We start from the raw sequence: 13,433 nt of genomic DNA on the forward strand, positions 1-13,433 counted from the left end.
AGGGGATCCACGTCACCTGGCAGGGCCTCACTTCTTCCCAGCCTCACGGGAACCCAGCTGCGGGGGACCCATGTCACCTGGCAAGGCCTCATGGGAACCCAGCTGCGGGGACCCCACATCACCTAATGGGGCCTCACTTCTTCCTGGCCTCATGGGAACCCAGCTGTGGGGGCCCGACATCACCTGGCGGGAGCCATGGCCCAGGACCTTTGTGTCATTTTTCTTCGTAAGAGATGTTTTTAAAAATGCATTTTCTAAATATAAAAATCTAGAAAAGCATATTTTAAAAAAGGAACTGGCCTGTCCTCTGTAGCTGGTGGACAGGGGCCAAGAGTCTCAGGGCCTCCCCCTACTCAGGGCTTGTTGGGGATGGCTTTCTCTGCTCCCCATTCCCAGCACAGGCAGCTTCGCCCCACACTGGTGGTTGGCGCTGGCCTCAGCCGGACCACACGCGGAGGCCTCCTGGGTGGTTGTTGTGTGGCCTCCTTTTAGTGTCCCAGGAAGGCAGGTGGTGTATATTGTCTTTGTGACCTGACTGCAGACATTGGCCTAAAGCCCTGCCCTGAGTTTCGCCCAGGCTTAGACGGGATGGTGTCCCCCTCAGGGAGCAGGTGGAGTGAAGGAAATGGTGGGGCCATCTTTGGAGTGGCTCATACAGGAATTCGTTCTTCAAGCCTGACTTCATGTGGTCACCCTGAAGGCTGGGGCAGGAGGGCTTGAAAACCTTGTAGCTAGAGAAGTGGGCACCACCTGCAAAGAGCTGAGGCGGCACCTTCCCTCTCCACAGCTGCCCGCCCTCATGGAGCCGTGGCTGCAGCTCAGGGCAGCAGGTGATGTGGAGCGTGGCTGTGTGGGGTGGCAGGTGACTCCCTCCTCTCGATGCCCTTTCCCACCACAGGCTTTGCTGCAGATGATGCGTGATGAGAGCCACCAGATCCTGGCGCTGTCAGAAGGCCTCATGCCCCCCAGTGCTCTGGGCACAGGCGAGCCACACCCAGCCTGGAAGGGAAACGAGGTACCGGATGGCTCGCTCCGTGAGGGGAAGACACAGTTTTACTTTGCACCTCACATCTTTTCCCAAGGATTTAAGGAGCTTGCGGCAACGGCTGCATCTGCAGGGCCACATGTGGGCACGTGGCGTCTAGGATTTCTTTAGCACAACCAAAAAGACAGACTGAGGTCCGAGAACCCTGGGGAGGCCTTCCCACTTCCCACAGCCAGTGCAGACTCTGGGGGCAGGTTCCCCACGGGACGTGGAGGTGTGTGTGGGGCAGAAGCACTCCAGGCTTTTGGGCCCATGCCCTGCATGAGTCCCTGGGGAGGCCAAGAGTGCTCTCCCTGCGTGAGTCCCGGAGGAGGCAGAGAGTGCTCTCTCTTGGCCATGTGGCCTGAGGACTCAGCCCATCCCACCACTTGGCCCCAAGGCCCCTCCTCCTGTCCCTCTGGTGACGCCCCCTGGCCTTGTTCCTTCCAATGGGCCTCTCCTACCTCCCCTTCCACACCCCAGGCCTCGGCAACTGGACCTCAGGGCCTCATCTCTGTGCTGCCTGCCCCTCCCCTGTCCCACTTCTCCCCAATCCCTGCCCATCTTTCTGCTTTTCTCCCTCCAGCCCCAGGGCCTGCAGAGTTTGTGGGGTGGGTGCTGAGCCCTGTCATGCTTCCTCCCATCTTCCATGCCCGCCCCATCTTGCCCCTGCGTCTGCCTCTGACCAGGATTAGAGCTTCGTGAGGCAGGGACGGACTTGTCCCCTGTGCCTGGGACTCGCACGACATGCTGGTACCCTGGAGAGCTGGTGGGTCAGCCCCATCTGCCGCTGCCTGCCCCTCCAGCAGGCCCTTGTCATGTGCAAGCAGCAGCCTGGCTGGCACTCAGGAGGCTCATTGGTGCTGCTTGCCGCCCCGGGGACCACTGGGCAGCCCCTTGTCATGTGCAAGCAGCAGCCTGGCTGGCACTCAGGAGGCTCATTGGTGCTGCATGCCGCCCCGGGGACCACTGGGCAGCCCCTTGTAGCCTTAGACCCCTCTAGGCTCTGGGCCTCGAAGGTGCAGCAGCAGGAAAAGAAAGAAGGAGCTTTGCTGATGTTTTCCTGACCTTACTGTATCGTTTTTTCGCCTCTTCTCTTCTCATGATGGCAGCGTTTGCTTCTGGTGCCCCACATGGCCCTGGGCAGTGTGTAATCTTCTCTTCTGTCAGGGTCATTTCTGTTTGAATGGGTGTCCATCTGCTCAGCTGCCATAACAGAACACCCCAGTGCAGGGGTGTAAATGGCAGACCTTGATTTCATCTGTTCTGGAATCAGGTGCCACAGGGCTGGGTGCTGGTTTGCAGACAGCGCTGCCCTGCTATGGCCTCACATGGTGGAGAGTGAGCGAGCTCTGGCATCTCTTCTTCTTACGAGGCCTCGTTTACTCTGAATCATCTCCCACAGGCCCCATCTGCAAATGCAGTCACACTGGGAACTTTGGGGGGCGAGCATGCAGTCCTCATGACACCTGCAGGTGCACTTGTGAGGACTGTTTGCTCCTTCACACTTTAGGACCTGCCCAGCACGTGCCCTGACTGGAGTGGGGAGTTTCTGCAGGTTGTGCAGGAGGCATTTGAAAAAGAGCAGCAGATGCAGGGGGTTGAGCTGCAGCCCCAACTCGGGGGCTCGGATCCGGGGTGTCGCAGCTCCCTGCTTGAAAGGCTGGAGAAGGTCATCTGTGAGCAGGTGAGGGACAGCTGTGCCACCAGGCCTCAGTTTACCCCAGGAGTCCAGCCCTGGCAGAGTGGGTTATACGGACTGTTTTATATCTGAATTTTGTTTGTGTGTTTCTCTCCACCGCTGGAATGTGGCTGTGCCCCAGGTGGTCACGCTCAGTCCACGTGGGCTGCTATGATTTTCCGTCTGCAGCTCTGATGAGGACAGCTGTGCATGTGATCCACCCTCACTACCTTACTCTGTTTCGAGATTAGCAGCTCGAGACATTCCATGTTCCAAGTAGCCCCTCCTGGGTGGTGAGGTTCTCTGTGTGCAGAGCTGGGTGGCGTTGGTGCTGTGGGGACACTAGAAATCCTGTTGCCGCCATTGTACACGTGAGGAGACCCAGTGTTGAGAGTAACCAGCTTGCAGGCTTCATGTAGGGTAGCATGGCCCAGCCCTGATGCCCACAGGCCTGAGCTGAGGCCCAGGGGCTATTGTGCACCCTCTCTAGACTCAGCAGGCTTGGAAGGCTGGGGCATGCGGCAGCCACCTGGGGCTCAGGCTTTTCCCCCTCTGCCCCCAGGGAGACCTGCAGGAAAAGTCACTGGAGCATCTTCGCCTGCTGGACCGGAGCAGCCTGTTGTCTGAGATCCAGGCTCTGCGTGCCCAGCTGCGCATGACACACCTGCAGAACCAGGAGAAGCTGCAGCACTTGCGCATGGCACTGACCAGCGCGGAGGCGTGTGGGAGCCAGCAGGAGCACCAGCTGCGCAGGCAGGGTGGGTGCCACTGTTCACGTTGCCTGTGGGGCCCTGCCCCTGCCCACCTGATGCTCACCTGTGTGGCCTTGGGGCAGAGGTGGTGACAGGCTATCATCTTGTTGGGCCCCCAAGTGTCGCTACAGTTGGCAGCTGATAGAAGGGAGCAGAAAGGGCCCTGGAGACAGGCAGAGCTGGGAGGGGCCAGGGCATGGAGGCCTCATGGCCAGGCCTGGTGTGGGCAGGAGGGGTCTGTGTTGGGCTCTGAGTGCTGGCAGAGTTTGGGGAGCTTGCACTAGAGTTAGGAATGTCTTGTAGGTTTCTACATTGAGTTCAGGTCCTTTGGGAGTTTTTATGTAAACACTCCCATCATCGTGGGTAAGTAATGATTGATTTTTCATTTCCCGCCATTTCTCTTGAGTGCTGTGCCACCAGCTGCATGGGCAGATGCCCTTCTCTGCTCTCAGTTTTGGGGGCAGGACCTGGTCTTGTGCCCGTGCATGTGGGGTCAGGCACCTTTGTTCAGCTCAGGCAAGTGCCCTCTGTTCCTAGTTTTGGATTCTGTCAAGGGGAAAAGCCTTGCAGTTGAGGCCACGGCCTTTGTCCAGCGCCCTTGTCCTTCCCTTCATGGTCTCTGGGCTGGGGGCGGGCGCTGGTCTCAGTTTCCTTTCTGTGGAGAGGGGCGCTGATCTCTGGATTCCTTTCTCTTGTGCCTTTTTCTGCTTGATGCTAGGTAGCGCCAACCCCATGGGGGTTTGGGAAGTATCCCCTCCATTGTCTAGAATTGGGGTTCTTTTAAGTTTTGGAAGAATTTTCCAGTAAAGCCACCTGGGCCTGGAGTTGCCTCTATTGGAGGCAGTTTAGGGTGTGAATGGGGCTGGGGTGGCATTTCAGGACGGCCACAGGGACACATCACTCCTGTGCTCCGTGGGCTCCCCACCAGGAGCGTGGGCCCAGAAGGAAGTGGCCCAGATGGCAGAAATGAGCGTCCTGCTCCACCCACAACAAAAGCTTCTAGTCCACAGAACCTCCTTTCTTCCCAAAGTGGATTCAGCCCGTGCCCCGACAAGTCTGTCTCTAACCTGTGTCACGCGTGCAGCATGGGGTGCTCACGGGGCCTGTATTTCTGTTCTTTCGTCTTTCTCAGTTGAACTGCTGACCTATAAAGTAGAGCAGGAGAAGTCCATTGCAGGCGACTTACAGAAGACACTGAGAGAAGAGGAAGAGAAAGCAAGCGGTCTGCAGAAGCTCCTGGCGGCTGAGCAGAATGCAGTGTGGGACTTGAAGTCTCAGCTCTGCGAGTGCAGGCAGGAGAGCGAGCGGCTGTCCAGCGCCTTACACGAGGTGCAGCAGGAGGTCCTCCAGCTGAGGTGCGTGGCATCCACCTTCCCCGGACACTGGCAGGAGTCTCGCCGTTGTGGCCACCGTTTTTTGGCAAGGGAAACAGAACCTCTGGTGGGCTGCAGTTGGGCAGCCCCCAGGGCACTGCACCCTGCCGTCCCTGGGCTGATAGTCCTGCGGTGGGGGTGAAGCACATGCACGGGGCCTGGCAGGGTTCTGCCCTCTCCTCCCGGAGCTCCCAGCCCGCGGGAGTGCACTCTGGCCCTTCCCTCCTGGCAGGGTTCTTCCCTCCCCTCCTGGAGCTCCCAGTGCCCGGGAGCACACTCTGGCCCATGTGGTCAGAGTGTTCTGTGACGTGAGGCCTGTGACCACCTGTGTATCTATGCAGATCCGTGCTGAGCAGTAAGGAGAACGAGCTGAAGGCCATGCGTCAGGAGCTGGAGAGCGAGCAGGGGAAGGGGCGTGCCCTGCAGAGCCAGCTGGAGGAGGAGCAGCTGCGGCACCTGCAGAGGGAGGGCCAGAATGCCAAGGCCCTGGAGGTGACTGGGCGTCAGGGCGAGGTGGCCAGCATAGGCTGTGTCCCTTGGAAGCCTGCAGCCATGCTCCTCTTCCATCCTCTTTTCCTGTTCTTGAGGGCAGCGTGCCCAGTGGACAGCAGTAGGATAGGGCTATGTTTTCAGGTAAAACTACACCTTGGTGTAGTGGCTGCCACCACAGGGCAGACATTACGATTACCCATGGTGGCACGTTACCCTTGCCTGAAGCCCCCACTGTCCCTGAGCATTAGCTTTGGAGATGGACACAGCGCCCTTGCTGTCCATCCGAGATGGAGTGCAGCCTCAGAGGTCTGTGCACAGGGCAGGTCGGTGGCAGGGACCCTCAGCTTTGTGTGGCAGAGGCCCAGCAGGCATCGTGTGGCTGTCGAGTAAGTCTGCGCCAGTCCCATGGGCTGTGGCTCTCAACAGCATGGAGATGGTGGTTCATAGCAAGCAGGGTGCGCATCTCTGAGCCTCTTTGGTTAGTGATTTTCTGAAGAGGGGTCAGGGGACTTCTCTGAATCCAGGACATGCATGTGCAGTTCCTCAACACCACTTCCAAAAAAGTATGTCATCCCCCGGCTGGATTTTCTGTTACTTGATGAACAATAAAGCTTGTATCTATATATGGCTAATAGGGTGCATTTCAAAAGGTAGGATTGCTGGTCTAAGGTGTATAAACAGACGTGGACAAGAAAACCATTTAGACACTTTTCCTCATGATTCAATGTCTCCCGTCCTATCTTCCTGCCGCCTAGGAGCTGCGGGCATCTTTGGAGACGCAGCGTGCTCAGAGCAGTCGACTCTGCGTGGCACTGAAACACGAGCAGGTGGCCAAGGACAACCTCCAGAAGGAGCTGCGCATCGAGCACTCACGCTGCGAGGCCTTGTTGGCCCAGGAGCAGACCCAGCTCTCCGAGCTCCAGAAGGACCTGGCGGCTGAGAAGAGCCGTACCCTGGAGTTGTCAGAGGCCTTACGGCACGAGCGGCTCCTGACCGAGCAGCTGAGCCAGAGGACACAGGAGGCTTGCGTGCACCAGGACGCACAGGCACACCACACTCTGCTGCGGAAGCTGAGGGAGGAGAAGTCCCGTGTGGTGGACTTGCAGGCGATGCTTGAAAAGGTGCAGCAGCAAGCCGTGCGCTCGCAGCAGCAGCTCGAGGCCGAGGCTCAGAAGCACTGTGAGGAGCTCAGGAGAGAGAAGGAGGTAAGTGCCACGCTGAAGGCCACGGTGGAAGCCCTGCACACCCCAAAACGAGAGCTGAGGGAGAAACCAGCATGGTTGCAGGCAGAATTAGAGCAGTCGCACCCACGGTCAAAAGAGCAAGAAGCACGCAAGGCTGTGAGGAGGAGCACGGAGGCCGGGCAGAGCCCAGCGGCTACCGAGCAGTGGAGGAAGTGGCAGAGAGACAAGGGGAAGCTGGTGAGCGCCGCCTGCCAGCAGAGCTCCCGCACCTAGGCTCAATAGCAGGTGGAGTTAGTGGGGTTCACGTGGGGGACACGAGGTTTGTGTTCGCTCTCGGATCTGGTCTGCCCTGTCTGTGTGCCCTAACGCTGGCCCCACACTGCTGTTTCTATAGCTTTCTAGAAAGTGCTGAAATTAGGAAGCATGATTCCTCCACCTCCATTCTTCCTTTTCAAGATTCTTTCCGCTCTGCGGGGCTTCTTGCTGTTCCATAGGAATTTGAGGGTGGCTTTCGTATTTCTGCAGAAGCTGCCACTGAGAGTTTCTTAGAGATTGCATTAAATCTGCCGATAGTTCCGGCTAGTACTGACAGCTGGACAGTGTGAGGTCTTCTGATCCGTGATTACAGAACGTGTCTCTCCATTTAATTAGGTTGGGTTTTTTGTTTTTTGAGGTAGAGTCTGGCTCTGTCACCTGGCTGGAGTGCAGTGGCATGATCTCAGCTCATCGCAACTGCTGCCTCCTTGGTTCAAGTGCTTCTTCTTGAGAGTAGTGGCATGTGCCTGTAGTCCCAGCTACATGGGAGGTGGACTGGCTAATTTTTGTATTTTTAGTAGAGACAGGGTTTTGCCGTGTTGACCAGGCTGGTCTGAAGCTCCTGACCTCCAGTGATCCACCCACCTTGGCCTCTCAAAGTGCTGGTATTACAGGAGTGAGCCACTGCACCCGCCATTTACTTACGTCTTCAGTTCCTTTCAGTAGTGTTTTGTTGCTTTCAAAATATAAGTTGTATACTTTTGTTAAATTTATTTACTTATTTTTATTTTATTTTATTTTTGAAACAGATCTCATTCTGTCACCCAGGCTGGAGTGCAGTGGCGTGATCTCAACAACGTTGAATAGAAGCGATTAGGGCAGGCCGGGCACAGTGGCCGGCACAGTGGATCATTGGAGGTCAGGAGTTTGAGACCAGCCTAGCCAACATGGCGAAAGCCCATTTCTTTCTTTCTTTCTTTTTTTTTTTTTTTTTTAAATAAAAGAGATGGGGTTTCTTCATGTTGGTCAGGCTGGTCTTGACCTCAGGTGATCTACCAGCCTCGGCCTCCCAAAGTGCTGGGATTCCAGGCGTTTGCCACCGTGCCCGGCCCAGGCGAAAGCCCATTTCTACTAAAAGTAGAAAAAATTAACCGGGCATGGTGGTGCATGCCCATAATCCCAGCTACTCAGGAGGCTGAGGCAGGAGACTCACTTGAACCTGGGAGTCTTTTGAGGTTGCAGTGAGCCAGGATTGCACCACTGCACCCCTGGGCAACAAGAGCTAGACTCTGCCTCAAAAACAACCCAACTCTTCGGAATACTTGTAGTGTTTTATTTCCAGAAGCCTTGGTGAGCAGGGAGGTGGTTTGGTGGTGCAGACAGTGTGGCCAAGCATGGAAAAGCGTCCGCTGCGGCTTTGTGGCAGCACAGTGCCCTGGCTTAGTTGAGACTTGAGGTGGGAGTTTACCTTTTTCCCAGACAAGGGCTCTGCCTTTCATGGGGTGCTCAAGGGAGTCTTTGCTTGCTTGAAACCATGCCTGAAGTTTCCAGCCAAAACCTTTTATTTAGTGTAGATTCTTTATTGAAAAGAATGGTAACATGAGTGCTTCAAAAAGAAATACAAAGAAAATGTTTTCTAAGTTGCGTTAGTAGCTTTCCTTCAGGATGCACCTTGACGTGATTTTTAGTGAGGTGGCCCTTCCCAAGTTCTCTTTACTGAGGATGGTGAATTTGATCTGGATCACAGAACCTTCTCTAGCTGAAGCCGTTGAAGCCTCCCAAGATAGTGGTATGCCAGAGACAATTCCATCTTTTCTAAATAATATAATTTCATCAGTTCATCTGTATCTTACTTTTCTTACTAGAAAATAGAAAATATAATGACTCCTGTTTGCTTACAAGGCCTGAGCATTAGTGAGGCGCTGTCAGGAAGGTGGAGTCCGAGCTGCACCCTGGTCACCACAGTGGCAGGGGCACTGGTGCCATGCAGTGCAGGCTCAGCTGAGCATCCTCCGGGCCAGGTGGCCTCCGCTTAGTGCTGGGGACCCTCCCTGACATGGTGAGCCGCCTCTGTGTGTCTGCACTTTGGGCCTTTTCCCGCCAGATCTGTCTTGTCACAAGAAAGCCCCAGCAGCACTGGGAAACCCAAGGCCCTTCAGAGGCTGCCCGCCCTTCCTTGCCCTGCCATGCAGTGGACTTTCTGTCCCTCTCCTGGAAGGAGTTGTGTGCTGGGCAGGGGCTCAGGTACTTGCTGACATGCCTCTCCTGGGCACCAGACATGGCCTGGGCCCCCATCCTACAGAAGGGAAGGTTGCTGCTCCTCGAGGTCTGACATAGGGGCCCAGGACCACGTGGCCATGTAGGCTCAGCCCCAGGCCCACACTCAGGCTCGTACATGTGTGCACGTTCACATGCACATTTGTGCCTGTCCACGTCTATGTTGGCATGAATGCCCGTGTGCGGTGCATCTGGCTGTGGGTCCCAGTGGAGGACCGCAGAGGCTGCCTGCCCAAGGGCCTGTTTCTGGTCTGTGAGGGGCCTTCCCTGTAACGTGACTGTGTGTTTTGGTCTTTTGCTTGGCAGTTTTTTTTTGAGATGGAGTCTTGCTCTGTCACCAGGCTGGAGTGCCGTGGCACAATCTCGGCTCACTGCAACGTCCGCCTCCTGGGTTCAAGCGATTCTTCCACCTCAGTCTCCCGAGTAGCTGGGACTACAGGCACGTGCCACCACGCTCGGCCAGTTTTTTTGTATTTTTAGTAGAGACAGGGTTTCACCATGTTGGCCAGGATGGTCTTGATCTCTTGACCTTGTGATCCACCCATCTCGGCCTCCCAAAGTGCTGGGATTACAGGCGTGAGCCACTGCATCTGGCCGGTTTGGCAGTGTTTTTTGGTTGTTGGTTTTTTTTGGAGTGGAGTCTAGCTCTGTGCCCCAGCTGGAGTGCAGTGGCGCAATCTCAGCTCACTGTAACCTCCGCCTCCTGGGTTCAAGTCATTCTCCTGCCTCAGCCTCCTGAGTAGCTGGGACTACAGATGTGTGCTACCATTTCCAGCTAATTTTTATACTTTTAGTAGAGACGGGTTTCTCCATGTTGGCCAGGCTGGTCTCAAACTCCTGACCTCAGCTGATCCGCCCACCTTGGCCTCCCAAAGTGCTGGGCTTACAGGTGTGAGCCGCTGCCCCAGCCAGCAGTTTTGTTTGCGGACACGCACATGAACATCTTTTCCTTTTTCTGTTAACAACAGCGGGAATTAGAACTGCAGCGTCAGCGTGACTTGCATAAGATCAAGCAGCTTCAGCAGATGGTGAGAGACCTGGAGTCGAAGGATGAGGCACCTGGTGGCCGCCTCCACCCAGATTCTGCCCACGGGGCTGCCAGCTCGGACGTGGACCACCTCTGGGAACAGCAGCAAGAGCTGGAGGCCATGAGGCAGCGGCTGCTCTGTGCTGCGGGGCTCCTCACCAGCTTCGCCAGCCAGGCCATGGGCAGGTATGCACCTGACCACCCAGCGCCCACCAGGCCCTTGCAGCCACGTGTCTGTCTGAGAGCCTTCCTGAGGGCGTGGGCACGTCTGGTGTGAAGCCCCTGCTCCTTTGCACTTAACGCTCTAGTCCTCTTCTCGGGACTCTCCTCAGGGATTCTGGAATGGCAGGGTGCCACTTGCACATTCTAACGTTAGAGAAAAAATCCTGCGATTCAGAATACGCCTAACGTGAGGTTTCCATGTTTCTTTGAGGTGGGTTGATTCTCTTGATAGTTTGTGAAGTTGCTCACCACCCAGAGGGTTGGGTTTGGAGCCTCCTGTGCCCCCCAGGCTGGCACTGCCTAGTGTCTGGGTCACTCGAGGCCACTCACGACCAGGATGATGATTGTGATGTTTCATATGGACAGAAAGAGTAATGCTAATGAACTCAGCCAATACAGTTCTTTCTATACTTGGACTTAATTGAGAGAGCAGCATGATTTCTTTTTTTTTTTTTCTGAGACCGAGTCTTGCTCTGTCTCCCAGGCTGGAGTGCAGTAGTGCAGTCTGGGCTCACTGCAACTGCAAGCTCCGCCTCCCGAGTTCAAGCGATTCTCCTGCCTCGGCCTCCTGAGTAGCTGGGATTACAGGTGCCCGCCACCACACCCAGCTGATTGTTGTATTTTTAGTAGAGACAGGGTTTCACCATGCTGGCAAGGTGGGTCTCAAACTCCTGACCTCATGATCAGCCCACCTCGGCCTCCCAGAGTGTTGGGATTACAGGCGTGAGCCACCATGCCCGACCAAGCAGCATGATTTCTAAGCCAAGTTTCATTTAGGACAGCAGTTTAAATCATTAATTCTGGTAGAAAGCTGCAGGCATGGCAGACACTGGCTTCCCGTACTGGAGGTCTCTGAGCTCTGCAAAGCGTCTCCCCGCAGGCCTGTTGCCCCTGTGGGCTTCCCTCTGTGCCTCATGGCTGGACGATGATTCACACACAGGCTCCTCAGGAACCTGTCTTCTCTTTGTCTCTCGTGAGCAGACAGTTCTTCTGTAGTTTTGGATAATGGTTACTTGGGGTGTGCATGAACCTTTAGGTGCCCATTTATTTTTACAGGACAATTAATGATTGGACATCATCCAATCAGAAAGCAGGGGCGTCTTTACTGCACACGTTGGAGGAGCTGAAGTCTGAGTTGAGCAGGCCCACCTCCTCCCAGGTAAGGGGTGAGCATCCCCAGGTCCCTGCCCCGGCGCCTCCCCCGAGGGCCTCTCGGTGGCTTTGTGGTTCCTTTAGTACGCTGTTCGGTTGTTTCTCCTCCCTCCCTGTTATCTCTGATGTCTTCTCTGACGTTATGGTTGCTATCTGGGTGAGTTGGTGGGGGCCGATCCCTCTGGGCCAAGTGGAGACGGATGTCCTCCATGTCCTGGGTCACTTGTGTGTCTTCGGGGGCTGAGCCCTGCTGCCCACGGAATGCTGCATGACTATGTGGACCCCCTCCCCACGTGCCGCTCACCGTGCGTGGCCCGCGCACATCCCGCAGCTGCTGGTCTGGAGGGCCATGGTTCTGCTCTGCTCCGGCTCTGGGGGCTGATGCTCACCTCTGCCTGGCCCAGCCTGCTGGCTTTGTATTTGTTTGGATGGCCTTTGCTAGAAACAGAAACTCAAGTCCTCTTGGGAAAGTCTGAGCTCACTGTAAGCTGCCTCCGGAGGAGTTGGGAATCTGACTGCTATTATAACTTCCTGATGCGTGTTCTGTGGCATTTATGGAATTGTGACTTTTATCATGGAGCCCGGGCATGTGAGCCTCCAGAGAGCTGCACAGCGTCATTGTGGGTGCGGTGCACCCTGCCCTTGTTGGGCATTGGTGGCCTTCAGTGTGCCCACCCTCCGTAGGCTGAACGTCCTTTTGGGGTGGAAGTAGTAAGCCTGTTGTGAGGGGCTTCACATCTGCCCCCTTGGGAGGAACTAATAGCGATCCAGCCACCTGTTAAGGAAGGTGCCGTGGGAACACCAAATAGTCTCTGCCTTGCGACAGGCCTGCGTCGCTCATGGAAGCCAGTTTTGTGGAAAGTCTGTGATTCGACGACTTTTACAGTTTTCTGCCAGCCCGACAAGCTTCGCATTGAACCCTAGACACGTTAATTATAATTCCTGAAAGCAACTTGACAAAAAAACACAAATAATGTACATGCCCTTTAGCAACAAATTCTCAGAAATTTATTTTCTTTTCTCCAAGAAAAAAGTGGCAGCAGAGCTGCAGCTCCAGTTTGTGGACGTCCTGCTGAAAGACAACGTTTCCCTCACCAAAGCCCTCAGCACAGTGACGCGGGAGAAGCTGGAGCTGAGCAGGGCAGTGGCAAAGCTTGAGAAGATGATGAAGCATCACCTGCAGAAGGGCTGTACCCCCAGTGTAGGTATCTGTGCTGAACTCTCACCTGCCCCAGCCCGACTGCCCTGATCCAGCGCAGCTCAACCCAGGAGGCTGGGCTGCCTCCAGGGACCTGGGGTGCGGGCTCTGACATCTGTTTGAAGTCTTCTGAGTGTGGTGGATGTTTGACCATCTCAGCAGACTGGCTGCTTCACTGAATATTCACTTTAATATTCATTAAAGGGTGTGTTAGGGCTGGGCGTGGTGGCACACGCCTGTGATTCCAGCAATGGGGAAGCTGAGGTGGGTGGATCAGCTAAGGTTGGGAGTTTGAGACCAGCCTGATCAACATGGAGAAATGCTGTCTTTACTAAAAATACAGAAATTAGCTGGGCGTGGTAGCGTTGACTGTAATCCCAGCTACGTGGGAGGCTGAGGCAGGAGAATCACTTGAACTCTGGAGGCGGAGTTTTTGGTGAGCCGAGACTGTGCCATTGCACTCCAGCCTGAGCAACAAGAGCAAAACTCCATCTCAGGAAAAAAAAAAAAACCAAAGGGTATTTTGACTGAGAATGTAATAATCTGCTCGAATTTAGAGTTTTATTTAAAGTGACATATAATTTTCTTTTTCTATTTTTTTTTTGAGACAGAGTGTCAGTCACTCTGTCACCCAGGCTAGAGTACAATGGTGTGATCTCAGCTCACTGCAACCTTCACCTCCCAGGTTCAAGCAATTCTCCTGTCTCAGCCTTCTAAGTAGCTACGATTATAAGTGCCCACCACTTTTTATATTTTTAGTAGATAGAGGATTTTGCCATGTTGGCCAGGCTGGTCT

General features: G+C 55.1%; 1 protein-coding gene across 14 annotated transcripts in view; it reads left to right on the top strand.

Moving 5' to 3' along the window:
• PCNT (pericentrin) overlaps window positions 1-13,433 on the top strand; it is a 120,864-nt gene that overhangs the window by 99,633 nt on the left and 7,798 nt on the right. For all 14 annotated transcript variants that reach the window (XM_078358656.1, XM_078358658.1, XM_078358657.1 and 11 more), the window contains 9 exons: window positions 899-1,015; window positions 2,538-2,711; window positions 3,268-3,463; window positions 4,590-4,812; window positions 5,172-5,322; window positions 6,078-6,527; window positions 10,007-10,251; window positions 11,344-11,446; window positions 12,467-12,640. In XM_078358656.1, coding sequence (XP_078214782.1) covers window positions 899-1,015; window positions 2,538-2,711; window positions 3,268-3,463; window positions 4,590-4,812; window positions 5,172-5,322; window positions 6,078-6,527; window positions 10,007-10,251; window positions 11,344-11,446; window positions 12,467-12,640 — 1,833 coding nt within the window. The remainder of the gene's footprint in view (window positions 1-898; window positions 1,016-2,537; window positions 2,712-3,267; window positions 3,464-4,589; window positions 4,813-5,171; window positions 5,323-6,077; window positions 6,528-10,006; window positions 10,252-11,343; window positions 11,447-12,466; window positions 12,641-13,433) is intronic.

The sequence above is a fragment of the Callithrix jacchus genome, chromosome 21 (assembly GCF_049354715.1).
Source record: "Callithrix jacchus isolate 240 chromosome 21, calJac240_pri, whole genome shotgun sequence".
Taxonomy (NCBI): Eukaryota; Metazoa; Chordata; class Mammalia; order Primates; family Cebidae; genus Callithrix; species Callithrix jacchus.